This window comes from Oryctolagus cuniculus, chromosome 16 (assembly GCF_964237555.1).
Source record: "Oryctolagus cuniculus chromosome 16, mOryCun1.1, whole genome shotgun sequence".
Taxonomy (NCBI): domain Eukaryota; kingdom Metazoa; phylum Chordata; class Mammalia; order Lagomorpha; family Leporidae; genus Oryctolagus; species Oryctolagus cuniculus.
The window spans coordinates 16,524,724-16,552,064 of record NC_091447.1 but is presented as its reverse complement, the minus strand read 5'-3'; the positions used below and the strand labels follow the sequence as shown (position 1 = coordinate 16,552,064).

Here is a 27,341-nt window from a genome sequence, read left to right as displayed (position 1 = left end):
TCATCTGCTGCCTCCCAAGACACATTAGCAGGCAGCTGGGTTCTGAGCTTGGTAGCCAGGTCTTGAACCAGGGTCTCTGGTATGGAATGTGGGTGTCTCAAGTGGCTGCTTGACCCTGTGTGTCACAGCACCCCACTGGGAGGCCTTTTTTTAATTGAAAAAAAAAAAAAAGTTTTGGGGCTGGCTCTGTGGCACAGTGAATAAAGCCACCACCTGCAGGGCTGGCATCTCATATGGGCGCTGGTTCCTGTCCCAGCTGCTCCTCTTCTGATCCAGCTCTCTGCTATGGCCTGGGAAAGTAGTGGAAGATGGCCCAAGGCCTTGGATCTCTCGCCCACATGGGAGACCCAGAGGAAGCTCCTGGCTGGCTCCTGGCTTCAGATTGGTGCAGCTCCGGCCGTTGTGGCCATTTGGGGAGTGAAACAGTGGGTAGAAGACCTCTCTCTCTGTCTCTCCCTCTCTGTAACTCTGCCTTTCAAATAAATATTTTAAAAAAAATGAGGTAGTTACTATATTCTCATGATGTAAGTGTCAAAAGGTCGAAAGAGAAAAGGTGAGAAATCTGTCCCAGCGTCCGGTTCTGGCGGCGTCCAACACTGGTGGTGTTTCCTGGGTCTCTGTTTAGCTCCTGCCCCTGTTGCTCGGAGGTTCTTATGGGACTGGGGAGGGCAGGGGCAGCAAGGACAGTGCTGGGCGGAGCCGCCCCTTGGCTGGAGACGGGCTGGGGCTGGTGTGGGGGGGTGGTGTGCGGCACAGCAGGCAGGCAGGCATGGGTGCTCTGGGGAAGGTCCCCAGAAGGGGCAGGATCTTTTCCCGGAGAAAGGTGTAGCAACCCTGAGAGTTCACAGAGGAGGGAGACGGCTGGCGAGGACTCTGTGGAAGACCCACTTGGATGTCTTTGCTTGCTGTCTGCAGCCCCTCTGAGCCTCTTCTCTTATCTCTGAAACTCCAAATTCAGTGGTTTTGTTCCTTGAACTTTTTTTTTAAAGATTTGTTTATTTGAAATGCAGAGTTACAGAGAGAGAGAGAAGTCTTCCATCCACTGATTCACTCCCCAAATGGCTGCAATGCCAGAGCTGAGCCAATCAGGAGCTTCTTCCGGGTCTCCCATGTGGTTGCTGGGGCCCAAGCACCTGGGCCATCTTCCTCTGCTTTCCCAGGCCATAGCAGAGAGCTGGATCAGAAGTGGAGCAGCCAGGACTTGAACCGGTGCCCATATGGGATGTAGGCATTGAAGGTGGCAGCCTTATCCGCTACACCACAGTGCCGGCCCCTCCTTGAACTTAAGAGAATGAAGAAACCTACAGATCTCTGTGGATGCATACAATAAAATACATACAATGAAGCCAACAAATTGGCTGTTTCCCCATTTGGAGGGCCCAGGGGACCCCGTTGGGTGGTGATGCCTGCTCTGAGCAGGGCCAGAGCTGGGGTCCAGCTCCCTCACCCTATTCTAGTTCTTCACCAAGGCGCCGGCACATCCCTGGGGGCCTGAGTAGGGGGGAGATGGGGAGCATGCCCCCTGGACACTGCCTTGCAAAAGCAGTCAAAAGAACAGCCCGTTGTCCCTTGTCATCTTCACGTTATCCCTCTGAGGCCTCTTGGGACTGAAGGTTAGGTTTGTCCAGCAGTCGCTTTCCAAAAGGTGGCAGCACTGCCCTGGAAGCAGAAGCCATCAGTGTGGCTGGCTTTGCAGGTGGCAAGTGTCTTGGGGCCGCCTGCCCCTGTCTTCACAGCCCTGCAAAAGATGTTGCAGGCTCTGTGGAACTCCTCCTCCCCTGTCACCCGGGTCACAGCCTGGGCGCGGGGCCCTGTCCCTGCGTGACTGTGTTCCCTGCCCAGAGGACCAACCGCAGGGACCTCCACAGGTGCTGGGCTGTGTCAGCCCACAGAGGCGGACGGAAGTCACAGGGCTGCCACAAATGGCCGCACTCTCTTTTGGTGTTTGGGGTATGAGCCCTAGTGGGTGGTGGGGGTTTTTGGGATGGTCCAGACTGTTTTTTCAGAGAACGAATGGGCCAGGAACAGGGTCGGGTATTTCAGTAGATTCCTCTGATGGCATGGGGCACGGGACAGGGCAGCACTTTGCACGCAGCGGTCACGTCAGACTTCTGCAGGTGGCCGAGAGAGGAGCCGCACATCCTCTGCCCCGAGCTGTGGGGTGGTAGCCGGCAGTGCTGCTTCCGGTGTGTGTGTGCATGCGGGTGTGAGTCAGGGAGACCTTCAGTGTGGTGGTCAGATTGGCGCTCAAGATCCTGCAGGAAGGTGGAATTCTGTACACCAGCAGGTAGAGGGCATCAGAGCTGGGGCAGGTGTGCCTTCTGGCTGGGGATGGGTGTGCTGGCGTGATCTTTGAGGACGATGCCTGGGGAACCGGAAGGGCGTCTCCGGGGAAGCGCTCCATCAGCTGGCCGTCTGTTAAACCCAGCCACGGACTGACACTAGCATGTTCTTTAAGGCTAACAGACAAAGAAGAACTCACGAGTTTTATCCTAAAGTTGGTTTTTCTTAAATTTTATTTTGAAAAGTTTTTATCAACAAGGTAGCACTCATGCATTTTTTTGTGCATAAACCAATCAGATGAAGCTACCAACCTTTTTATTTCTTTATCTTTTCTTTGTGTTTGGAGCCTACCAGCTCCTGTCTTCTGGTTCCTTCTGTAGCCCTGAAACACTATTGGGAATGGAAGTTGCCCCCACTGTGCGGCGGAGCACCAGACTTGTTAATTCTGGCTGTGTGTTGGTGCCCACACTCCGAGCTCCCCCTGCCCCTCCCCCAGCCCTTCCCACCCTCTAGCGATCATCATTCTAAGATCAAATAGATGGCAATGACTTTGTCAGTTCCGTGTATCAGAGACAACATACAGCATTTGTCTGTCTTCATCTGACTTATTTTACTTAACACAGTGGTCTCCAGTTCTGTCAGTTTTGCTGCAAAAGTCAGGAATTCATCCTTTTGCATGGCTATTATCCCATTCTGTACACACGTGCCATGTTTTTGTTATGCCCAGTCCGATTGTCCCCAAAGACCACTCAGGAGCTGATACCACTGTAAAACACACGAGAGTTTTATTGCAAGCTCGAGCCTGGACTTCTAACATCACCAACGCATTGGATCTGAACTGAGAGTCCCGACTCTTCAGTAAATGGGGTTTTTATAGGGTTTTCCAGAGAGAGATTCTATACATTACATCACCATTCAGCAAATCATCTCATTCCATGGAAGATTCAAAAAACACCTCTTAAAATTGATTAGTGCATCCAGCAGTGGGAACGGACCCAGTAAAGGTGGTTGGATGGCTGTGGGGTTGATGCTTTTTCAAAATGATTGGCTAAGGTATATGGTCTGAACCGCTAGGGTGTACGGGCCAGACTGCAGGGTTGTTGAGTTATCAATCACCTTATCTGCCTGACGAGACATCTGGAACTTTAGATATTTTCCTGCTATCTGCTGATTGGCTGTTGCTAGAGGAATTCACCATAAGGGGAGTTGTTGGCACAATTTTTTTCTTTTTCAGGAACTTTCAACTTAGGGTACAGGGCCCAGGCAGGCCCGAGTTACAAGATGGAGGCGTAGTCTAAAATAGCTGTGCCATGATCCAGGCTCCGGTTCCTCATTTGCGTTATCCATTCATCCATCAATAGACACCAAGGTTGATTGCATGCCCTGGCTATTGTGAATAACGCAGCAATGGACATGGGAATGCAGGTATCTTTTTTTGTGTGCTGATTTCATTTCCTTTGCATATATACCAGATATGGGACAACTTGGTCACGTGGCAGGTCTATTTTTAGCTTTTTGGGGTGCCTCCACTCTTCACCATAATGGCTTCAGTAATTTGCATTCCCAACACTGCCTAAGGGTTCCCTTTCTTCCATGCTGTCTCCAGTATTTGTTATTTTTGTCCTTTTGATAATAGCCACTCTGACTATGATGATGATACTGATCTGACTATGGGATGATACCCCATTGTCATTTTGATCACCATTTCCCTGAGGGCTAGTGGTAGCATCTTTTTATGTATTTGTTGGCCACTTACATTTTTTCGTGGAGGAATATCTGAGCTGAGCCTTGACCTGGCTGGTGGTGTTGTGTTCTGGAGTTCTGTGTGTGTGCTGGATATCACTGCTTTGGTAGATGCAGAGTTCACAGATCTTCTGCCACTCTGTTGGTTGCGTTTTCACTGTTGATTATTTCCCTTGCTGTGCAGAAGCTTCTTAGTTTGATATAATCCTGTAGTGATTGTTTACTTTTGTTGTCTGTGTTTTGGGGGACTTATCCAAAAAATAATTGCCTACGAAAATGTCTTAAAGCATTTCTCCTATGTTTTCCAGGGGTTTCATGTCTTACATTTAGATCTTTGATCCATGTTGAGATGATTTTTATATAAGGTGAGAGTGGTTGTAGGGTGCTGGCTTGATCTCCATACACATGGCCAATTTCCCCAGCACCACTTATTGAAGAGACTTCCCTTACTCTATTGTGTTTATGGTGCCTTTGTCAAAGATCAATTGACTGTAATGTGTGAATTAATTCCTGGAATCTCTATTCCATTCCATTGGTCTGTGTGTCTGGCTGTTTCTGTGATCTGCCATGCTATTTTGATCACAGTAGCTCTATAGTAGGTCTTGAAATATGGTATTGTGATATCTTCAGCTTTAGTCCTGTTGTTTAAGATTGCTTTGGCTATTTGGGGTCTTTTGTGCTTCCATTTGAATTTTAGAAGGATTTTTTTCTTTATTTATTATGAATGTCATACTTTTTTAAAAAATTTTATTTATGTGGGAGGTAGACTTACAGAGAGGGAGAGACAGAAAGGTTTTCCATCCACTGGTTCACCCCTCAAATGGCTACAATGGCTGGAGCTGAGCTGATTGGAAGCCAAGAGCCAGGATCTGCTGCTAGGTTTCCCACACAGGTGCAGGGGTCCAAGTACTGCTTTCACAGGCCATAACAGAGAGCTGAATAGGAAGAGGAGCACTGGGACTAGAACCAGCATCCATATGGGATGCTGGTGCTGCAGGCAAAGGCTTAACCTATTACACCACAGTGCTTGCCCCTGTCATTGTACTTGGATGGAGGCTGCATTGAGTCTGTGAATAATTTTGGATAATAAGGACATTTTAATAAAATCAATTCATTTAATCCATGAATATGGGAGGTGTTTTTGTGTGTCTTCAATTTCTTTCATTGGTGTTCTGTAGTTCTATTTTAGAGCTCTTTCACATCCTGTATTCAATTTACCCCAAGGTATTTTACCTTTTTAAAAATATTTATTTATTTGAGGGGCTGGTGCTCTGGTGTGGGTATCCATATGGGCACTGGTTCAAGTTCCGGCTGCTCCACTTCAGATCCAGCTCTCTGCAATGGCCTGGGAAATCAGTGGAAGATGGCCCAAGTCCTTAGGCCCCTGTACCCATGTGGGAGACCTGGTAGAAGCTCCTGGCTTCGGATCAGTGTAGCTCTGGCCATTGCGTCCAATTGAGGAGTGAACCAGCGGATGGAAGACCTCTTTCTCCCTCTCTCTGCCTCTCATTCTCTCTGTTTAATTATGACTTTCAAATAAATAAATAAATCTTTAAAAAAATTTATTTGAAAGGCAGAGTGACAGGGAGGGAGGGGTCTCCCTCCCCCCCCCCCCCACACAGAGTCTTTGACATGCTGGTTCTTTCCCCAAATGGCTTGGACAGCCAGGGCTGGGCCAGGCTGAAGTCAGGAGCCGAGAACTCCATCCTGGTCTCCCATAAGAGTGGCAGGGCTTAAGCATTTGGTGCATTAGCAAAAAGCTTCATCGAAAGTGGAGTACCTGGGACTCATTGGCACTCCAGTAAGATGCTGGCATCGCACACCATAGCTTAACCCATTATGCCATGACGCGCGCCCCAGGTATTTTATTTTGGTAGCTATAGTGAATGGGATTATTCTTATAATTTTTTTCTCAGAGATTCATTATTGATGCATAAAAATGCTACTGATTTTTGTGTATTGATTTTGTACCCTGCAGTTCTACAGAATTCATTTATGAATTTCAGTCGTGTCTTGGTTTTTCTCTATACCGAACAATGTCGTATACAAACAGGGATCATTTTGGCTTCCTCCTCTTATTTATGTCTGTTGTTTCTTCCTCTTGCCTCATAGCTCTGGCTGAAAGTTCCAGTACTGTACTTTAAGAGCAGTGGGAGTGGGCATTACCGTCTGGTTCAGATCTTAGTGGAAGTGCTCAGCTTTCCCCCATTCAGTGTGCTGTCAGCTGTGGGTTTGCCATAGCTAGCTTTCATTATGATGAAGTGCATTCCTTTCATACCTTACTTGTTAAAGTTGTTACTATGAATGAATGTTGCATTTTATTGAATGCTTTTTGTACATCTGTTGTAATGATCAAATGATTTTTCTTTTTCAATCTGTTGATACATTATGTTTACTAATTTGCCAATGTTGAACCATCCCTGCATCCCTAGGACAAATCTCACTTGATCAAAATGTGTGATTTTTTTTTTTATATGGCGTTCGATTGGATTTGCCAGCATTTTAATTTTTGCATCTATTTTCAGGGATATTGATCTACGGTTTTCTTTTTTTGTTGTACCCTTGTCTGGTTTTGGAATCCAGGTAATGCTGACCTCGTGGAATGGATTGTAAGGTTCCTGCCTTTCAGGGTTGGGAAGGACTGTGTTGCTTCTCCTTGAGAAATTTTGTAGAATCCAGCAGTGAGGCCATCTGGCCGTTGGCTTTTCTTAGCTGGAAGACTTTTGAGTATTAATCTGATCTCATTCCTCCTCATTGGTCTGTTCAGGTTTTTTATGTCTTCGTGGTTCAGTTTTGCTACGTGGGATATGTATATAAATTTATCCATTTATTCTAGGTTTTCCAATTTGTTGGCATATACTTGTATTCATAATAGTCCCTGATGGCCCTTTGTATTTCTGAGGTATCAGTTGTAACATCTCTTTTTTTTTCAGATCTGATTTAATTTGTCTTCACTTTTTTCTGAATTAGTCTAAGGGTTTTTTGATATTGTTTCTCCTTCCAAGAAACTAAACCTTCATTTATTGACCTTTTGTATTGTTTTTGTTTTTATTTAATTTATTTCTGCTGCTGTGATCTTTCTTTTTTTGGAGAAAGCTTTTATTTAATGAATACAAATTTCATAGGCACAGCTTTAGGAATAGCGCTTCTTCCCCCCATACCCGCCCTCCCACCCCTACTCCCGTCCCATCTCCTCCCTCTCCCATCCCATTCTTCTTTAACATTCATTTTTAATTGACTTTATGTACAGAAGATCAACTCTATGCTAAGTAAAGATTTCAACAGATTGCACGCACACAGACACACAAAGTATGAAGTACTGTTTGAAGACAAGTTTTACTGTTAATTCACATGGTACAACTCATTAAGGACAGAGGTCCTACATGGGGAGCAAGTACACAGTGACTCCTGTTGTTGATTTAACAATTGACACCCTTATTTATGATGTCAGTGATCACCCAAGGCTCTTTTTTTTTTTTTTTTTTTTTTGATAGGCAGATTTAGACAGAGAGAGACAGAGAAAGGTCTTCCTTCCGTTGGTTCGCCCCCCAAATGGCTGTCATGGCTGGTGCACTGCGCCAATATGAAGCCAGGAGCCAGGTGCTTCCTCCTGGTCTCCCATGTGGGTGCAGGGCCCAAGCACTTGGGCCATCCTCCACTGCACTCCCTGGCCACAGCAGAGAGCTAGACTGGAAGAGGAGCAACCAGGACTAGAACCCGGCACCCTAACCAGCACTAGAACCCGGGGTACCGGCACCGCAGGTGGAGGATTAGCCAAGTGAACCGTGGCGCCGGATCCACCCAAGGCTCTTGACATGAGCTGCTAAGGCTATGGAAGCTTTTTGAATCCACACACTCTCAGTATTTAGACAGGGCCATAAGCAAAGAGAAAGTTCTCTCCACCCTTCAGAGAAAAGTACAACCTTCTTTGACAGCCCCTCCTTTCACTGGGGTCTCACAGAGATCCTTCATGTAGATCATTTTTTGCCACAGTGTCTAGGGTTTCCATGCCAGAAATGCTCTCATGGGCTTTTCAGCCAGATCAAAATGTTTTAAGGGCTGATTTTGAGGTCAGAGTGCTGTTTAGGGCGTTTGTCATTCTATAAGTCTGCTATGTGGACTGCTTCACATGTTGGAACACTCTATCCTTTTAAATTCTATTGTTATTATCAGACATTTGGTCTTACTTATGTGATCACTTTGACACTTAGATGATCAATTACATACTTAATATGATCACTTTAACATGTAAGATGGAATTAGTACCACCCAGCTTAATGGGATTTGGAGTCCCATGGGAAGTTTTTAGCTTTACCCTTAGGGGTAAGTCCGTGGGAATGTGTGCTGAATGGAACAGTTCCGCCCTCTCTTATTTTTTACTGGGATCTATTTTCAATTGGATTTATACGCCTATGAATAATTTTATGTTAAGTAAAGAGTCTGACCAATAATATTAAGTAGAAATAAAAAATAATAAAAAAGATAATAAACTGTTCCTTGACAGTCAAGACAAGGGCTGTTCAAATCATTGCTTCTCATAGTGTCAATTTCACTTCTTCAAGTTTCCTTTTAGATACTCTATTAGTTGTCACGGATCAGGGAGAACACATGATATTCGTCCCTTTGGGACTGGTTTATTTTACTAAGCATGATGTTTTCCAGATTCCTCCATTTTGTTGTAAATGACTGGATTTTTCATGTTTTTTTCACTCCTGTATAGTATTCCATAGAGTATATATCCCATAATTTCTTTATCCAGTCTTCCGTTGACTCAATTTAGGTTGATTCAGTTAGCTTTTGACTAATTCAAGGAGGCATTTTTTTAAAAAAATTATTTATTTGAAAGGTAGAGTTTTATTTATAGAGAGAAGGGAGAGAGGCAGAGAGAGAGAGAGAGAGAGATCGATCGATCTTCTGTCTGCTGGTTCACTCTCCAAATGACCACAATGGCCAGGTCTGGGCCAGGCTGAGACCAGGAGTTGGGAACTCCATTTGGGTCTCTCATGTGGATGGAAGGGCCCCAAGTACTTGGGCCATCCTCCACCACTTTTCCAGGTGCATTAGTAGGGAGCTGGGTCAGATGTAGAGCAGCCGGGACTTGAACCAGCACTCTGATATGGGATGCTGGCGTCACATGGTAGCTCAACGTGCTGTACCATAGCACCAGCCCCTCTTACATGGCCCATTGTTTATTCAGGAATCTGTTGCTCTGCCTCCACATATTTGTGTAATTTCTAGAGTTTCTTTTGTTGTTGACTTCTAATTTTATTCCATTGTGGTGAGAAACAATCCATGATATGGTTTCAACTTGTATGAATTTATTGATTTGTTTTATGGCCTAATGCATGGTCTGTCCTAGAGAATATTCTGTGTGCTGATGAAAAAGATGTGTACTGTGCAGCTGTTAGGACCATATGGTCTACAGTGTGCTGTCATGCTAAAAATATTGATTGAGCTCTTCTTATGTGCTGGGTGCTGATCCAGCCCTGAACTGTGAAATAAACAAGTCCGCACAGTCCCTACTGTGTGGGATTTATGTCCTGGATGGAAGCAGCAACAATGTAAGAGCAGATGAAGGACTGAGCTGGAGGAAATCCTCTGGGAATATTCCCTGACGAGAAGCGGTCTCGCAATGTGACGGCCGCTCGGTGCAGTGTGTGCAGGGAGTGCTTCTCCAGGGAGGTGACGGATGCAAAACAGGTTGTGACAGGGGATGTGGCACCAAGGTCGTGGCATGGGCCTGCGTGTGTTGGAGGCACAGAGAGAAGCTTGGAAGGTGAGGTGGGCGGGGAGCAGGGGCAGATGGCATTGGACTCCCAGCCTGGTGAGCAGCTGAGATGGGATGCAGTGGTCACGAAGGTTTTTCAGCGAGGCAATGAAGGGAGAAATCAGCTCCCACACAAGCAAGTGGCCCACAGTCCCCGGGAAGCCGGGCACAGGAAGATGCCTGGAGCCGGCCAGCGTTGCTGTAGCACCTAACCCTGCTTGGCACGCTGCCTGGCACCCAGCTAACACGGAAGCAGCTGCGTGCAGCAGGCATTGCTTCCATCGGTTCATTTGTGCCCTCATTCCTTCCTGGACGTGGAGTCCCTGGGCAGCCTTTTTAAGTTGTGGCAAAATAGATATAACATAGCATTTACTTTTTTAACCAAAAGATATTTTTAATTTATTTGAAAGAGAGAGAGAGATCGATCTTCAATCCACTAGTTCACTCCCCAAATGGTCTCAGTGACCGGAGCTGGGCCTGGCCTATGCCAGGAGCCTGGAGCTCCATTTGGAACTCCCAGGTAAGTGGCAGGAGCCCAGGTGCTTGGGCTGTCTTCTGCTGCTTTCCCAGGTGCATTAGCAGGGAGCTGGCCTCAGTTTCTCCATCTGTGAAATGGATGAGGCCCTTTCTAAGAGTTTGCACACCCCCCTGCACAGGCAGGTGAAGAAGGTCCTGTGTGGTTCGGATCTCATCTCCTCCTCCGTGCGTGTAGCTCCAGCCTGGCCCCCCGTCTTCTGTGAGAAGCTGCTGGCCTCCATCCCCCGCAACAATCCTGTAGTCCCTGGGCCAGGGCTGTGCTGTGCTCTGGTTAGATGGTCCAGCCCAGTGCCCAGGGCTGCAGCCGACGACTGTGGTTCCCACCTCCTTGGCTGACCTGCTCCCCGGCCCTGGCAGCTGTGAGGAGACCCCGGGAAAGGCTGGCTTCTGCCTCTCCGGGTGACTTGCGCGGCATCTGCTTGTCCCCTGTTGCTGGAGGAGGAACTGCACCCCGGGTCCGTCCACCCCCTCCCACCCCCAAAGGCTCCGGGACCCTCAAGGGTACCTCCCTTTTCCAGGACGATAAAGCGGAGCCACCCTCTGCTCCGGTACCTGCTGGAGAGGCGGGGCGAGGTCCTGTGCGTGCTGACGCAGAAGATTGTGACGACACAGAAATGCGTGATCTCCGAGCACGTGCAGATGGAGGAGTCGTGCGGTGGCGCCCTGGGGATCCACACCAAGACGGTGCAGGTGCGCGCGCGGCTGCCGCCACCGGGGCTGGGCAGGGCCGCCTGGGAGTGGGGGGCGGCAGCTTCATCCCTGACTCCAAGGCCGGCTCAGACTGGCTGCGGTGAGCGGGAGTTTATGGGTCGCGTTACTGAAGTGCGGGGGGCACCGGCTGCCAGCGCTGTCCTGGCTTGTCTCTCTCCTCCCGTTGCCGCCGGCTGTGGGCTTCCATCTGATTTGCTGCAGCCTCGGAGGTGAGAGTGCTGGGGTGGGGGCCGACAGCGCTTGTCCCTACCTGGCCAAGGCAGGGACCACCAGGACACTTGGACTGGCCAGGCCCTCCTGGCTCACGCCATTCCCTACCAGAATACATGAGCACAAGGGAACCTAGAGGGCCTTTGCTCTCTGCATGGTTGCTTTGGGATTGGGCCTTCGGATCCTTTGTGGATCGGGTTGGGGCAGCTGAAGAGCTCTATGAATAAGAAGATTCTTCCAGATTCAGCCTTAGCCAGTCTTAGCAGCCTGACGCCGGGGCCAGCGGAATCGGCCATCACCCTCCCAATGTGTGTGCTGGTCTGGCTCGCCGTGGTGGCCTCATCTGTTCTGAGATCAACTCTTTGGGGTTTTCCGGGGTGTCCAGCCCCCTGGATGGATGTTTGCGTCCGGAGAGAGTTAGAGGTGGTGTCCGATGGGAGGTGACTCAGGCTGGCCTTGCCCACGGTCACTGCCCACTGGGGTCAGGAGGCCGACTGTCACTTCTTGGACCAGGATCAAGTTGATAAAGCAAAATTCTCATCGTGCTCTCCCGTGGGCTCGTGTTTGTGAGTGGAGACAGACTGGGTACCTGGCTCCCAACATTCCCCATGCACCCTTATCGGGGCCTGCTTCCCCTCCCGTGGGCCTCTTCCCCACCCCCCTGGCTGTTCCTGTGTGGATGAGCACTGGGTGCTGTCTGAGCAGCATGGGTCCTGTCTCCCAGCCGCATTCTCCCGGCCAGGCCTCTTTCTCCTATTTTTAGACTTGTTTTTATTTTATTTGAAAGGCGGAGTGACAGAGAGAAGGCGGTCTTCCACCCACTGGTGCACTCCCCAGATGGCTGCAGTGGCCCAGGGCAGGGCCAGGCTGAAGCCGGGTCTCCCAGAGCTCAGTGGAGCTTGGGTGCGGTTTTGGATTCCTAGCAGGCTCTCAGCGTGATTCTTGAAGCCCCTCTCTGGGTTATGGTCTTTATTTGGCTGTGTAGTTCCACCGTATCCTGTCCTCTGCCTTCTTGCCTTTGCGCCACCAGCTTGGCCGTTTGCCAGGGAGCCTGTGCGACTCACTCCCCACGATGCCACTCAGCAGCACTAAACGCTCCTGGCTATGCTGGCTTCGCCTTCTTACTCGGCGCCAAGGATGTTTGCGCAGCCTCTGTGTGTCCAGGTGGGAGCCATGTGCTCTCGCCCGCAGGTGTCGGCCTCGGAGGACGGGAACGTTGTCAAGGACAGCAACGTGGTGCTGGAGATCCCCACTGCCACCACCATCGCCTATGGCGTCATCGAGCTCTATGTGAGACTGGACGGCCAGTTTGGTGAGTGCCTGCTCCGGGGCCCGACGTGTTACCCTGCGGCACCCCCTTGGGAGGGTCCCCTACTCCTGCTGGGCGTCATGGGGGAGAGAGGCCTGAGGTGTCAGAGAGTTGGGGACCTGGCCCCCTGGACAAGTGGCTTTGGCAGGGGCTGCCCAGAACTGGGGTGAGCTTCTTGTAGCATGGGCTCTATGGTCAAAGACACCCCCCCCCCCAGCCCACCGCGGCCCCCATGAGGTCATCATGCAGAGCTGTAGCTTAGGACAAGGATGGAATCGGAGGCGGCGTGCGGGGCATGTGTGAGGCGGGGGTGTGCCTTGGGGGCGGAGGGGTAGGGCAGGGGGTGGCCGGGCCCAGGACGGTCCTGGAGCTGGCAAGGAGGGTACTGTGCTGTTTATCCTGCAGCAGCGGGACACTGCTGGTCTAAAAACCCGCCATGCCCGTGTGCGTGGCTGTCTTGGCCCTTCTCCCGTTTGTGTCTGGGCAAGCTGGGTAAAGGTGAGCAAGTCGCCGGGAAGGAGCTTCTGTGCTCGCTGAGCCCAGCGCGGGGCACCCTGATGAGGCCCCTTCTCCAGCTCAGCAAGGCAGCGAGGCAGCGAGGCACAGGCAGTCAGCCGCCCAGCCCCCTGCGTCTCCAGGGGAGAAACGACTGAGCCGAGCCGCGTAAGCAGGAGCTGTCAGTTTTAAGGAACTGGCGCAGGGAGGTGGGTTAGGGATGCTGAAACACCAAGGGTACCAAATCCGCGTCATCTTGGACACTTTGGTGACGATGATTTTCTGATGATGATCCCTGTAGTCTCTGGGATCGGCTGTGGTGAACGCTGTTATCGAAGGCCCTGTGTGGCTGCGGCCCTGCCCTTGGCCGTCCCCTGCGGCCTGGCCAAGGTTATTGTGTCCCTTCCCCCATGCTCCAGTCTTACTGAGGCATCATTGACAAAAATTATTGTTCAAGGTGTACAACCTGATATACGTAGACATTGTGAAATGAGTACCACATCAAGCCAGTTAGCACGCCTGTCCTCCCACATTCCAGTGTGTGTGTGTGTGGGTGTGGGTGGGGTGGGTGTGAGGATGCTTGAGATCTATGCGCATAGCAAATTTCAAGTAAACATTATTTCCTATTGAAACTTCAAAGTTATACACACTTATTTATCCACACACATATATATATTACATGCTGACCAAATCAAGGTAATTAGCATGTCTGTCACCTCGTGTGCTTATGGTGTCTATATGCTGAGAACATTCCAAAACCTCTCTTGTAGCTGTCTGGAAATACACGATGCCTTTTTGTTCACAGTCGTCCCCGTAGTGTACGGGGAACAGCAGAACTGACTGCTCCTGTCGCATCGGAACTCTGCCCAGCCAGGGCTCGCGCCTCTCCTCCTGTGACACCATGCGTGGTATTCCGCCCTCCAGATGTGTCTGTTGTCTGAAGCCGCAGGATTCCCTCCCCCTTCACGGCCGAGTAGTATTCCATCGTGTGGCCACGCCATGTTTGCTTTGTCTGTTCCTCTGCTGCTGGGTGCTTGGGTTGACCCAAGCCTTGGCTCAGCACACAGCGTTCTGAACAGTCGCCCCCGCTCTGTTGGTCAGGCTCCTGGCGCTCACTCAGAACAGAAACTTCTTCCCAGCCCCGCTGTTCTGGATGCTTCCTCGTTTGCGATCACACCTGTGCGTGAGGCTGTACTGTGCGTGGCTGTTTCTCTTGGGGTCATGTCCTCCCGATTGTCCCACGTTGTCCCAAGTGACAGGGTTTCCTTCCTTTTTTTAGGAGCTGAATTGTGCTCCAGTGTGAATGTTTGCCACATTTGCTTGATCTGTCAACATCTTTTTTTTTTTTTTTGCCAGGCAGAGTTAGAAAGGTCGTCCTTTCATTGCTTCACTCCCCTAATAGCTGCTACGGCCAGCGCTGTGCTGATCCGAAGCCAGGAGCCAGATGCTTCCTCCCGGTCTCCCATGTGGGTGCAGGGCCCAAGCACTTGGGCCATCTTCCACTGCCCTCCCGGGCCACAGCAGAGAGCTGAACTGGAAGAGGAGCAACCGGGACTAGTACCCAGCACCCCGATCGGACTAGAACCCGTGGTGCTGGCGCCGCAGGCAGAGAAATAGTCAAGTGAGCCATGGCACCGGCCTGTCAACACCTGTTTTTAAGATTTATTTTATTTTAAAGGCAGTTACAGAGAAGCAGAGGCAGAGAGAGGTCTTCCATCCGATGGTTCTCTCCCCAGGTGGCTTCAATGGCTGGAGCTGCACTGATTCGAAGCCAGGAGCTTCTTCCTGGTCTCTCACGCGGGTGCAGGGACCCAAGGACTTGGGCCATCTTCTGCTATTCCAGGCCATAGCAGAGAGCTGGATCAGAAATGGAGCAGCTGAGACTTGAACTGGTGCCCATATGGGATGCTGGTACTACAGGTGGTGGCTTTACCCACTATGCCACAGCCCCACACCTATTGTGTCTTGCCACTGTGAGTAGTGGTGTGTCATGGCCCTAAACCTTTGGAGAAGGTGCCTGGTGCTTGAGGGTGCCAAGAGCACTCTGAGGCCCCTTGGGGTGACTGGGGGGGGGGGTGCTGGGCGCTGGCTGCCCTCTGAGCTCCTGGCTGTTGGTTCCAGCAGGCAACCCTACCCCACCCTACCCTGCCCTGCCCTCCCTGCCCTACTGGGGTGGCCTGTGGCTCCTAGGGGGCCACTCTCTTCTCAGAAGGATGCATTGCCTTTCTGTTCGCATTTCAGTTCCAAGCCTTTTATCTCCCCTGCCTGCCGCTGTCTTTGAAAATAAACTCCTCTCCTCGCTGCAGACAAGAGGTGCCCTGGGAATCCTTTCCCCCAACCCCGCCCCCACCTGGCCCAGGCTCCTGCTGAGCTGAGCTCAGGCTCCTGCCTGTCACCCACCGCCTGGTTCGGAAGCCAGTTCTGCTTTCTCTTCCTCCTTTGTCTGCCTATCTATGTTTCTGTGGGTCAGATTCATAAACAGACCCCTGTGGGGCCCCCAGAAGAGGCTGCCGCTCCCTCTCTGCTCTCCTGGGTGGGGCCATTGCTTATCCTTTGAAACATAGGCAGGAGTCAGACCCTTATGCCTCCCCCATGGTGGGGGGGCTCCTAGCCATCCCAGCTGTGGTCCCTGGCCAACAGCCCCCATCTGGCTAAGCTGAGGGCCAATTGGAAGCATCCTTTGGGCACCTTGAACTTTGCCATGCACTTCTGTATGCTGAGCCTTGGCCCCATCCCTTTCACTGTGAGCTGCCCATGCAGTGCCCCTTGGCTGGGGCTTCCCATCATGCTCCTGGAGCCTGCACGCCTCTCTCCAGGCAGCTGACCCTGCTCAAGTGCTGTCTGGGGCTCCCTTTGTCTCAAGGACAAAGCCAGCCCCTGGAAGCATGTTTTGGGCCACCCTGGTGTGTGTCCCCAGCCTTCCCTCTCATTTCCGACCCAGTGAGGTCCCCTCAGTTACCCCCTGTCTGGGGCCGCGCCTCCCTCTCTTGTCCCCGAGGCCCCAGCCAGCCCTCCTCTCTGGAGTGCTCTCTGCCCAGCTGACTGACAGCAGCTGCTCACATGCTGCTTGACTAACAAGGCTCTTCTGGTTCTCCTTCACCAGCGTGGGCTGTAGCACGCACAACCCCAAAGTGTGTGTTTAAGAGCTTTAGTTTTTTTAAAGATTTTATTTCTTTACTTGAAAGAGTTAAACAGAAGGAGAGGCAGAGAGAGGTTTTCCATCCGTTGGCTCCCTCCCCAGTTTGCCGCAGCGGCCAAAGCTGGGCTGATCTGAAGCCAGGAGCCAGGAGCTTCTTCCGGGTCTCCCAGGCAGGTGCAGGGGCCCAAGGACTTGGTTCATCTTCTGCTGCTTTCCCAGGTCATAGCAGAGAGCTGGATCGGAAGAGGGGCAGCTGGGACTTGAACCGGTGCCCATATGGGATGCCAGCACTCCAGGCGGCGGCTTTAGCTGCTATACCACAGCACCAGCGCCTTAATCTTTTAAAAAATTGTATTTATATGAGAGATGGAGAAGGCACCCATGTGCTTATTCACTCCCCAAATGGCCACAATAGCCAGGGCTGGGCCAGGCTGAAGCCAGAAGCTCCATCTTTCTCTCTCTCTCTCTCTGTCTCTCTCTCTTCCCCTCTCCCTCTCCCTCTCTCTCCCCCTCTCCCTGTCTCTGCGTGTGTGTGTTTGGGAATGCAAGAACTTTACTGAAGGAAAGAGAAGTGCAGTGGAATTTGTTGAAAGCTTGAGAGAGGGAACTTGGACATCTCTCCCTCTCCTCAGGCACAGGACCAAGTGCAGAGTGGACTCTTTCTGGATGCGGTAGTCAGACAGGGTGCGTCCATCTTCCAGCTGCTTGCCGGCAAAGCTCAACCTCTCTGGTCTTGGGGGGAGAGGGGGGATCTTCGCCTTGACATTCTCAGTGGTGTCACTGGGCTCGCCCTCCAGGGTGGTGGTCTTGCCATCACCCAGGGACTTGAGCCATCACTGCTGCCTCCCAGGGTGTGCATTAACAGGAAGCTGGAGCTGGCATCAGAGCTGGGGCTTGAACCCAGGCCCTGCCGTGCGGGACGTGGGCATCCCACCCAATGTCTTGACCTCTGCCCGAAGCCTGCCTGTCTTAAAGGCATTGGAAACAACGGTAGAAGCAGGGCTCAGACGCTCCTGGGAGAGAGTTGCCCCTGTGGGTGGAGGAAAGGAGTGTGCTTCTTTCCAGAGACTAAGGCTACAGAGCTGCGTCTCTACCAAGAGGCCTTGTGGGGCCCCTGCTGCTGACCGCTGGCTCCTGCCCTCTGTCCCCTCTGTGCAGTGCCACACTCATCTCCAAACCTGGCCTGGATGTTCTCAAGTTCAGCCATGCCTTCGCGTCTTCATTTTCTTCTGGCTCCCTTGTCATATCCCATAAAAGTGTATGCTTTTCTCGTGTCTGACTTTGGCCATGAACCCTGGAGGGGCAGCAAGAAAGCTATTCCCGCTCCCCACTCCTGGCCATTCTGACTTCAGTAACTCTTCCCCCTCCCCCCACCCCCCAGTTCCACCCTGGGTTCACTGCCGTCCCCACTCATGCCTTCCCGTGGCCACGGTCTGGGTTGTGATCCTGTTAGATGTAGGCTGCTAGCACAGGGCCTGGGACAGGGCAGGGGTCACTGTGTGATCGGGGTGATGTTGGGTGATCGGGGATGGAGAGAGAAGAACAAAGAAGTGTCTGAGCCCATCTAGGGTGTGTCTCAGGAGTGATGTTGGTGCTAGGGACTCCAGGGATACCAGTGGGTTCCACGTGGTTTTGGGAGCCCACAGTGCTCCTGGCAGGACCGGAGGCTGTGGGCGTGGTCACGACCTCTGTGCTTGGGGAGCTGAGTGACCACCTGGGTGCTGTGTCCACTCTGTCAGAGTGCCAGGTGCACAGGGCGGAGGAGCTGGGGTGCCCTGGCTCTAAGTGAGCTGGGCTGCATGCGTGGGCCAGTGAAGGTGGCTCTCCTTGGCCTCAGACAGCTGTTCCCTCTCCACGGCTGGCATCAGTGCCCAAGCACACGAAGACAGCTGCTGGTGCTGGGCCTCCACGTTTCACGCAGGTACGAGGCTTAGCCACGATAGCGTTCAATTACCAAATGGAAGCAGAGAGAGAACCCTGGTTCTTGAGTTTGTTGCTTCTGCTTAGCCCAGAACACAAGAAAATTTAGATTTCTGGCCTTTAGCTGGGCTCTCAAAGTGTTTAAGGAAACTTCCTATGAAAAATATCCTGTTTATCATAGAAAATCTCACACATGTTCAGAAGTATGGGAGGGTCCTTTGGAAGGTCCATGGAAAATGAGAATAAAAAATAAGGCTAGAGTCCGGCGCTGTGGCTCACTTGGCTAATCCTCCACCTGTGGCGCCGGCATCCCATATGGGTGCTGAGTTCTAGTCCAGGTTGCTCCTCTTCCAGTCCAGCTCTCTGCTGTGGCCAGGGAGTGCAGTGGAGGATGGCCCAGGTGCTTGGGCCCTGCACCTGCATGGGAGACCAGGAGGAAGCTCCTGGCTTTGGATCGGCTCAGCGCCAGCTGTAGCAACCATTTGGGGAGTGAACCAACGGAAGGAAAACCTTTCTCTTTTTCTCTCTCACTGTGTATAATTCTACCTGTCAAATAAAAAAAAAAGGCTATTCTGGTTCAAGAAATGTTGGAATCCATGCATTTTTTTTTGAAATACACATTTCCCATGAACTCTGGAGCTGCAGCCTTGCTAACAAGCGAGTGGCTCATGTTTCATCCGTGATTTCACTCCACCCTCCATTCCCACTGCAGAATTTTGAAGCAAATCTTAGACGTCAGATAGTTTAATCTATAAATACAAAACAGCATTCAAATGAAGTCCTTCTGACGAGTAGCTTTGCCTCCATATTAATAGATCCTTACAGAATGCATTCTTTTGTGTCTGCCTTTTCTCACTCAATGTAATGTTTGTGAAATTCATTTGTGTAACTGTGGAAATCAACAGTTTCTATTAAAAATGTACTTTGAGAAGCAGAGAAAGCTCCTATCATGTGGTACCTTCTCCAAGCACCCAGAGGCTGGGAGCTCGGGCTCCATCTCCCATGAGAAGGCAGGGACTCAGCTACTGCCAGGACGCACACTAGCAGGGAGCTGGAGTTGGGAGTGGAGCTGGGGCTTGCACGAGGTGCTCTGATAGGGAAGGCAGGTGTCCCAAGCCGTGTCTTCAGCACATGCCAGATGCCCAACCAGAGAGGCGTCTTTTTCATGGCGTGTATTATTCCGTTGATAAATAAAGACCCCTTCAACAGACAGCAGTATTACTACTTGTGTACCTAAATACATCGACCACAGTTCCTTAATACTACCGCTGGACCTGTTTCCCAGTTGTTCCGTCCACGGCAGGTTTTGTCTGTCTAGAGCTGGTTTGTTTGAGTAGGAGAAGCGAGTAGTTCTGGTATGTGGGAGACTGCTTCCCGCCTGCTCAGAGGCTGCGCACTGGGACCCTTAGGTGGAGAAGAGCCATTTCTTCTGCACTTGGAGGATGCGGCTGGGTGTGTGCTGCAGCAGCACAGCACACGTGGGAAGCGGGTTATGGGGAACAAGGTGGCTGGTCTTCCGCCCTGCCCCGAGTTGGGGGAAGCCAGGCTTAAACTGCTGCCGGCTGACCCCGGGCCTGGCTTGTCCTTTTCTCCTGCTCTGCAGAGTTCTGCCTCCTGCGTGGGAAGCATGGTGGCTTCGAGCATGAGAGCCGCGTGGACCCTGTCTACCTGGACCTCCCGGCCTTCCGAGAGTCTGCCTCCGTGGACGTACCGGATGCCAGCCATGGCGCGTCTCCCCAGGGCGGGCCTTTACATGTTCTGCAACAAGGTACTGCGGCCGGGCGAGGCGCGGCCAGCCGATGGCTCATTGAACCCTATACCCCAAGAGGTGACGTGGCCGCTGGGTGACACCATGGGGAGAGGATGTGCCTCCAAGTCCCGTCTACTCCAAACTCTCGTTAGTTGGCTCCTAGGGAACCCCAGACCCTTGGGCGCCATGCTTTGAGCACAGCGTCAAGAGAAAGACCCTTGGCAGGGCAGGGGTGGGAGATGGAGGAGTGAAGCAGTTGGGGGCTTGTAGCCGTACAAGCCCCCTTGGCTTTACTGCTGAGGACAGCCCAGCAGCAGTGAGGATGCTGAGCCCGAGCTTGGCACCGGGTCCATTCCATGCCAGGCTTCACTGCCAGGACCAGCAGTGCTTCGTCAGCACCGTCAGGTGCTCCCTGGAGGCTGTGTGCCCCGCGTGGGCTGCGGCAAAGGGGGCAGCGCCCGTGGCAGGCCTGTAACCTCTCCTTTTGCTGCCCTCCATGTGCTGTGTCTAGAAAGCTGGGTCGGGTCTCAGGCGGAGAAGGAGGTGAGCCAGGAAGACAAGAAGCGAGCACTGGGTAAAAGTGTAAGGAAAAGAGCTGGGAACAGCTGGCGTCAGCCGTGGCTCGGAGGTCAGAAGGAGGCAGAGTCGGGCATTGGTGGGCATCAGCAGTTCTGATGTTCTTGCACCCGCCCTGTTGTGAACAGTCGGCATTGGAAGAAATGGCAGTGAAGACCCAACATGAAGACAAGGCTTTCCCAGCCTCACCTCCTTGCGTCCCAGGCTGCAGGTTACTCGATGTTGCGGTGGGTTTCAGTCTCTGCAGCTGAGGCCCCGCAGCCTGGAGCCACACACAGGGAGGTAAAGATGCAGGCTTGTACCGCCATGTCCTTTCTCATGGGTGCCCCCAGCAGGAGGTAGCCGCTGGCCTGGGCTTTGCGCCCTGGGGGCCCAGCCTCCCCTGGCTGGCTCCTGTCTTCAGACCCAGCAGTTTCTAGGGTGGTTCTGAGCATGTTGGTTCCTGGGGTGCTGTGTTCCAGCGGGGCCTCCTGCAACCACTCGCTGGGCTCGCCGCACACACAGACATCTGCTCACGTGTAGGTGTGCAGCCTGTGTCTGGGGGTGGTGCTGCGTCACATCACGTCTTTAGACAAAACCTCCCCTGGGCTGTGTCCTAGAGGCTTTTGGCCGATCTTCAGAGGGCCCCAGGCCCCCTGCCCAGGATGTGAGTGACACCTCTGAGGATGCCGGGAGAGGGTGAGAGTGGGAGAGAGCTGTGCATGCTGGGAAGGTTGGGGGCCAGCCCCCTGAATATGAGCGCAGAAAAAGTCTGTGACGCGTTACAGGAAAAGGCCGGAGGACTGACGCAGCGTGGAGGCTGTGAGGCTGCCAGCCCCGTCAAAGTACCGGCCTGGGTCTGGTCATTCAGCCTTGCTGTGCCTCTGCAGAATCCCGCTAAAGGGGAATCCAAGTGCCTTTTCCAGATAATAACTGGGCTTTATTACTGTTGGGTGAGTCATCAGAAAAGAGGAAGCCTGAGACACAAACCAGGCTCGCTTCCTTCATTTCACTCCCTCCCCCTCTCCTCCCAGTCACGGTTTGGTTTCTGAAACCCATGCAAGTGGTGTCTGAAACCCGAGTGCACTGCTGGAACCATCGAAGACGGCGAGCAGGGCTGTCACCCTGTGCCGCCGCGAGCCGTGCACAGCAGCCACCAGCCTGGGCGTGCTCTCTCCACAGCCACTCTGCTCCTGGAGAGGAATTTCCACCCCTTCGTGGCGCTGCCAGCACAGCGACGGACGGCCTTGCGCGGCCTGCTGCACACGGTGCTACTGGACGAAGAGCTGCTGGCTGCCCTGGAACAAGTGGTGAGGCCAGAGCCGTAGCTCGCCCGGGTTTCCTGGATGCGTGAACGCGCTCGACCCCCTGGGACGTGGCTTGGAGCTGCAGGAAGTTGTCCCACATCCCGCAGACTCAAAATCTTGTCTGTTTCTTACTCACGGGGGCGGGCTCTCCTAAGTGCAGAAGGTAGCTGCCATCAAAGGTAGCATCAGGAGCAGAGCGCGGTATGTGTGTCCCAGGGCTGCTGTGCCAAGTTAGTTCCACTGACCTCACAACAGAGATGGGGTCTCTTGAGGCTCTGCGGGCTAGGGGTCTGCAGTCTAGTGCTTGCAGCACTGGGGTCCCTCCGGGGAGGACCCTCGCTCGTCTCCTCCAGCCTCTGCAGCCCCAGCACTCCAATCTCTCTGTGTCCCTAGGCCTTCTCCTTCACCATCTCTTAACAGGGTGCCAAGCACTGGAGTTGGGGCAGGGGTGGGTGTCGGAGGAGTGAAGCCGCCAGGGGCTTGTAGCCCACTCACTCTACGACGATCACCTCTTACTCCAAATAAAGGCCTATTTTCAGGTTGCGGTTGGACATGGATTTTGCTGGGCCAAGGGACGGTGTGGCTGAGTCCAAGTCTAGAACAGAGAGATACACAGGCTCTCCTGTTTTGCTCTTCATCTTTAAAACCATTTTACTTTTTTTTTTTGAAAGGCAGAGATAGAGACACAGACAAAGCTCTCCCACCAGCTGGCTCACTCCCCAGATACCTGTGGTGGCCAGGACTGGGCCAGTCTGAAGCCAGGAGCCCTTAACTCAGCCCAAGGTTTCCCGTAAAGGTGACAAGGACTCAGGTACTTGAGCCATCCCCGCTGCCCTGCAGGGTGCACGTCAGGAGGAAGCTGCTGTCGGGAGAGAGAACGCAGGTCCTCTGATATGGGATTCTGATGCCCTAGTGGTGTCTTGACCCCTATGCCGGATGCCCAGACCCTGCCTTTCATGTTTTCTGTTTTGGCAGGGTGTGAATCATTGAGCTACTGCTTTATAGTGTCTCAGGAAGGTGTTGGTATTACGTTGGCCTCCTGAAATTAGACAGCGCTAAGACAGCTTAGCCGGCGGGGCTGGCCCCTGCAGCGGCTCACGTCCACCACCCCAGGAACCCAGATGCTGACGTTACTTCCTAGAATAGCTCCTTCCTGGAGGCAAATGTCAGGCCAGCACCCTGCAGGGAGGGCCTGTCAGATGTGGAGGACGGGGTCAGCAGGCTGCCCGTCCCTCAGCAGGCCCCAGGGGCCCCACCGGGGCTGTTTTCAAAGCTTGAGGAGCCACAAAAGGGTGATGATTTATGTCCCCTCTTGGGTTTTCTGTCTAACCACTTGTTCCTGGTCGCTGGTGTGACCCAGCATTCCCTGCTGTCCTGTGACAGAGCAGTGTGCGTGATCGGGGCTTGGCTCACCGTCTCCTTAAGTGGAAAGGAGTGTGGCGTGGCGGCAGGTGCTTGCCTGATGGGACGTGGCCTCTGCCCTCACCGCCTCCTGTCCCCGCCCCGCAGTGCGACGGTGTGATCGGCAGCCTCTGGCCCCCACTGGGGACGCAGTCGCTGGTGGCGGAGCTGAAGCCCCCGCAGCAGCAGCACCTGGAGGCCTTCCTGAGCCTGGTGGGGTGCAGGATCCAGGGCGGGAGTCCCGGCGCCGGCGGTGAGGTCAGCGACCCGCAGCTCTTTGCCACGGCCCACTTCTTGGTCAGCGCACTGGCAGGTATGGAAGCAGGGGGGCGAGGCTGTGGGCATCGCTGCTGGAGCTTTGATATCCTGCTGGTGTTGAGTACACAGCCCTGGGGGGCAGGAGTGACAGTCCCAGAGGGTCTGCTGCCTGCAGGCCCCTCCTTCCCAGTGCAGGGAGGCCAGGGCCTTGCACCTGCAGCAGACTCTCTGGTGCCAGCCTGCCACCTGCACTGGGAACCTTCTTCCTCCTGCCCCAGGGGGCCACCTTGAGCCTTCACCTCACAGGAGTCATCGGCAGCCATGCTCTGCCATGACCCTTCCAGATGGCATCCTCTCCTCCTGCAGGCAGCCCAGGCTGGGAGGCAGGGCTGTGGCTCCACAGCTTCCACCCAGGTCCCGAAAGTCTGGTCCCAGGAGGTGGCCATCCTCCATGAGGAAGCTGGGTTTCCGGTTCTTCTCAGGAGGGACGTGGCACACCAGTGTACCCTCAGTCCCCACGACTTCCCTTCAAGGGGCCCCAGTCGGGCTGAGCTTCTGACACAAAGGAGCTTCAGAAAGGGCACGGAGAAATGGAATTACAAGGTAAGTTTATTTTTATGTAAGAAAATTGAAATCCAGATAGTTTTTTCAAGATCCTTTGTATGCATGGATTTCAAAATGTTTTGCACTAAAATAAACTTAATTCCATTTCTCCATGTACTTTTCCAAGTACCCTCATACCTTCAGGGTTCCTCCCAGCATCACAGAAGCCCAAGAGTATCTGAAGAATCTGGATGCATCTCCCAGCTCTGTGCTGACGACTGCGTGCTCTGTGGCCCTCCCTCCCAGGGTCAGCGTCACTGTTAGGCAGTCTCAATCTGCCAGGGGCTCATGCTCGCATTCTTGAGCTCGTGAGAGGCCTTTAATCTTTATGACCTTGGGACTTCCGGGGACATTTCTGTCTATAGGCTGGGTCAGTGGTATGGAGATGTTGCGCACTCACACGGCTCACTGGGAATGCATCTCCGTCCCTTTCTCCCCAAGCCCAGACCCAGTTCACGTCCTCTGCGTCCTGCCCCCAGGGAGCTGAGTTGGCACAAGACGTGAGCTCCTGTGAACCCTGGGCCCTTCTGAACACCTTTTTCTCCTAGGCAGCATAGCGCTTCCCTCCTAGGCTCCAGGGAAAGCGCTGGAACAGAAAACAGGCATTGCTGGGCCCCAAAGCTAGTTTTTGGCTTTCTGGTGCCTTTAGCTATTATCAGCTCCAACTCCCCACTCTAAAGCATCTCCTGGAATGTGTCCCCCACCACGGTTGAGACGTCAAGCCCGGCAGCAGGCATATGTGCAGGTGCCTGGACCAATCCTCTGCAGTGCACTGCCTTTATAAACAGTGTTGCTGATGGACAGGCGGTCAGATGTGTTCCCAAGTGGTCCCACAGCCAGATGATTCCCCAGGCGGCTCTACTTCTCTAAGGCTTCTTTAAGCTCAGAGTTTGTATCCCAAGGGATCGGGCTTCTTTTAGGAACTGTATCTGGGACCTAATTTGAGCCATCATCATTGCTTCCCAAGAGTGTGCATTAGCAGGAAGCTGGAGTCAGGAGCTACAGCTGGGTATGGAACCTCCACGTGGGTCTTAACTGGTGTTTCAACCACTAGGCTAACATTCACCCCTAATACTCACTTTTAAAAATTTTATTTGAAAGGCAGAGTGACAAAGAAAAGGAGATCTTCCATCTGCAGGCTCTCTCCCCATATGGTTGCAACAGCCAGGGCTGGGCCAGGCCAAAGGCAGGAGCCCAGAACTCCATCCTGGTAGAGCAGGTACCCAGGCATTTGAGCCATTTCCTGCGGCCTTCTTAGGTGCGTTACCAAGGAGCTGGCTCAGAAGCAGAGCGGCGAAGTGAATGTCAAGGGATATCTTCTAGTGAAACACAGAGCCTGGGGACCCGGTTCCCACACAAAGGCCACTGCCTGGCTGGGGGGAAGGACTCAAACATAAGCTCCTGGGGCCTTTGGTTGGTTTCTTGGTCTGACAGTGACTTTTACCTCCTGCAGAAATGCCAGATGCAGCTGCTCTGCTGGGCACCTGCTGTGAGCTGCAGATTGTTCCTGTGCTGTGCCGCCTGGTAAGGAGCCTCCTGGAGGGACCCTGGGGTGGACAGCGGGAGCTTTCTCAGCCACGGCAGCACCTCAGGATGGGCCAGACAGGGCGTCTCACACACGTTCTGACACACAGCCCCCCCAACAGCCAGGGAGGACTGAGGGCCAGGACTCCCAGCCCCATTGCCTGGAGAACGGAGCCTGCCACCATCCTCCTGGCTGGTGCAGTTTTGGGCTTAGACAGCTTTGATTCAGCTCCACACCCCACTCCCCAGGGAGGCGGGGTGCCCTCTGGAAATGTCATTATACTAAGGTAGGTAATGATAAGCTTAGCCCCAGAGGTAAGGTTAAGCTGTTGGTTTTTAAATTACAAATCAGGCTACTACTACAAGGATCCTTCCAAAAGTGTATGCAAACTGCATATTACACATCCAAAACATGAATTTGTTTTTTTGTGCCAAATAAACATCTTTGGATTTCATTTCCTCATGAACTTTTGGAAGCACCCTTATAGAAAGAAGAGCCCCTAGGCTGCTCTCCTGTAGCCTCAGTAGGTGATCCTGAGCCTGGGGAAGAGAACGGAGCATACACGGGCCAAGGCCAGCCTGCACTGTGGCCAGAGAACAGAGGTCAGGTCTCTGCTCTGAGACATGGGGAGTAGGAATCGGCGTGGACTGCCTGGGCAGGACCATGGGGGTGGTGCTTCTGTGTGTAGCAACAGCGCCAGGAGACTGCAGCCTGGTGACTTGCTAAGGAGTGGGATTAATGTCCTTCACCAGTGAAGGCACCTTTCCCCAGGGGTGCTGTGTTCTTCGTGCAGCCACTGCACAAAGTCAGAGCTGCTTGAAAGCGAGCCAGCACGCCTGTCCAGGCTGCTGTAGTGTGGGGACGGGAACAATGCAAGTCACTGCCGGACCTGTGTGCAGTGATGAGCGAGACAACGGCTCTGCTTTCAGAGCCCAGCTCACTGACTGCACTTAGGAAGTAGTGAGAAGGAAAACCCTGCCAAGGCCCCAGGAGCCAGCTCCTCCCGTGGCAAGCTCACACTGTGTTGTCACCTTCTTTCTGGATCGGCCAGGGGTGCTGGTGTCCTTGCCCCGAGTTCTGCTCTGTTGGCACACACTGAGTCCCAGAATGGGAGGCGTCCTCCTTCCACACAAAACAATGGCATTCATTTGCCTTTTGGGGGGCTGCTAAACATAGACAAGAAAACTATGGCTTGTAGATTTGCACTACCTCTTTTTAACATAGTGAGGCTCCTGCCTCCCATAGGGATTTAAGTGTCAAGGGTTTTTCTTTTTAAGGAGAGAGAGAAAGAGATCTTCCATTTCCTTCCCCAGGTGGCCACCATGTCCAAGGCTGTGCTAGGCCAAAGCAAGTTGTTCATCCAGGTCTCATGTAGGTAGCAGGGAGCTGGACTGGAAGCAGAACAGCCAGGACATGGGCTGGCACCCGTACGAGATGCGGGCATTGCAGGCGGCGGCTTTATCTGCTATGCCATAACCCTGGCCCCTCATCGCAGGTTTTTTAAAGGGACTTACTTAGAACAGGGCACAGTCTACTGCATTCCTGTCTCTCCTAGTCTGGTGGCCAGATTGAGAACAGCATCAGATACACAAACATGCCTGGTAAGACTGAATAGCAGTCAGTAGGGACATTCACTGTAGTACACCAAGCATTTTTCCAGAGGGAAGCTGGATAGTGCTAGGGGATGAGGCCCCTGCTATTAGGAGCAGTTGAGGGTAGTGAGGGGAAACGCAGAAGGCAGTACTGTGGCTGGGACATGGGGGAGGGAGGATTGGGTGGGACCCCCTCTGTGGCGGGTCAGCTGACAGGGGTGCAGTGATGGACAGTC

The 27,341-nt window shown here is 52.8% G+C and overlaps 1 protein-coding gene across 3 annotated transcripts in view; it reads left to right on the top strand.

Annotated features, from left to right (window-relative positions):
* GSDME (gasdermin E) overlaps positions 1-27,341 on the top strand; it is a 60,940-nt gene that overhangs the window by 31,956 nt on the left and 1,643 nt on the right. For all 3 annotated transcript variants that reach the window (XM_002713826.5, XM_008261545.4, XM_070059667.1), the window contains 6 exons: positions 10,849-11,020; positions 12,443-12,563; positions 19,718-19,882; positions 21,602-21,729; positions 23,236-23,440; positions 25,442-25,512. In XM_002713826.5, coding sequence (XP_002713872.3) covers positions 10,849-11,020; positions 12,443-12,563; positions 19,718-19,882; positions 21,602-21,729; positions 23,236-23,440; positions 25,442-25,512 — 862 coding nt within the window. The remainder of the gene's footprint in view (positions 1-10,848; positions 11,021-12,442; positions 12,564-19,717; positions 19,883-21,601; positions 21,730-23,235; positions 23,441-25,441; positions 25,513-27,341) is intronic.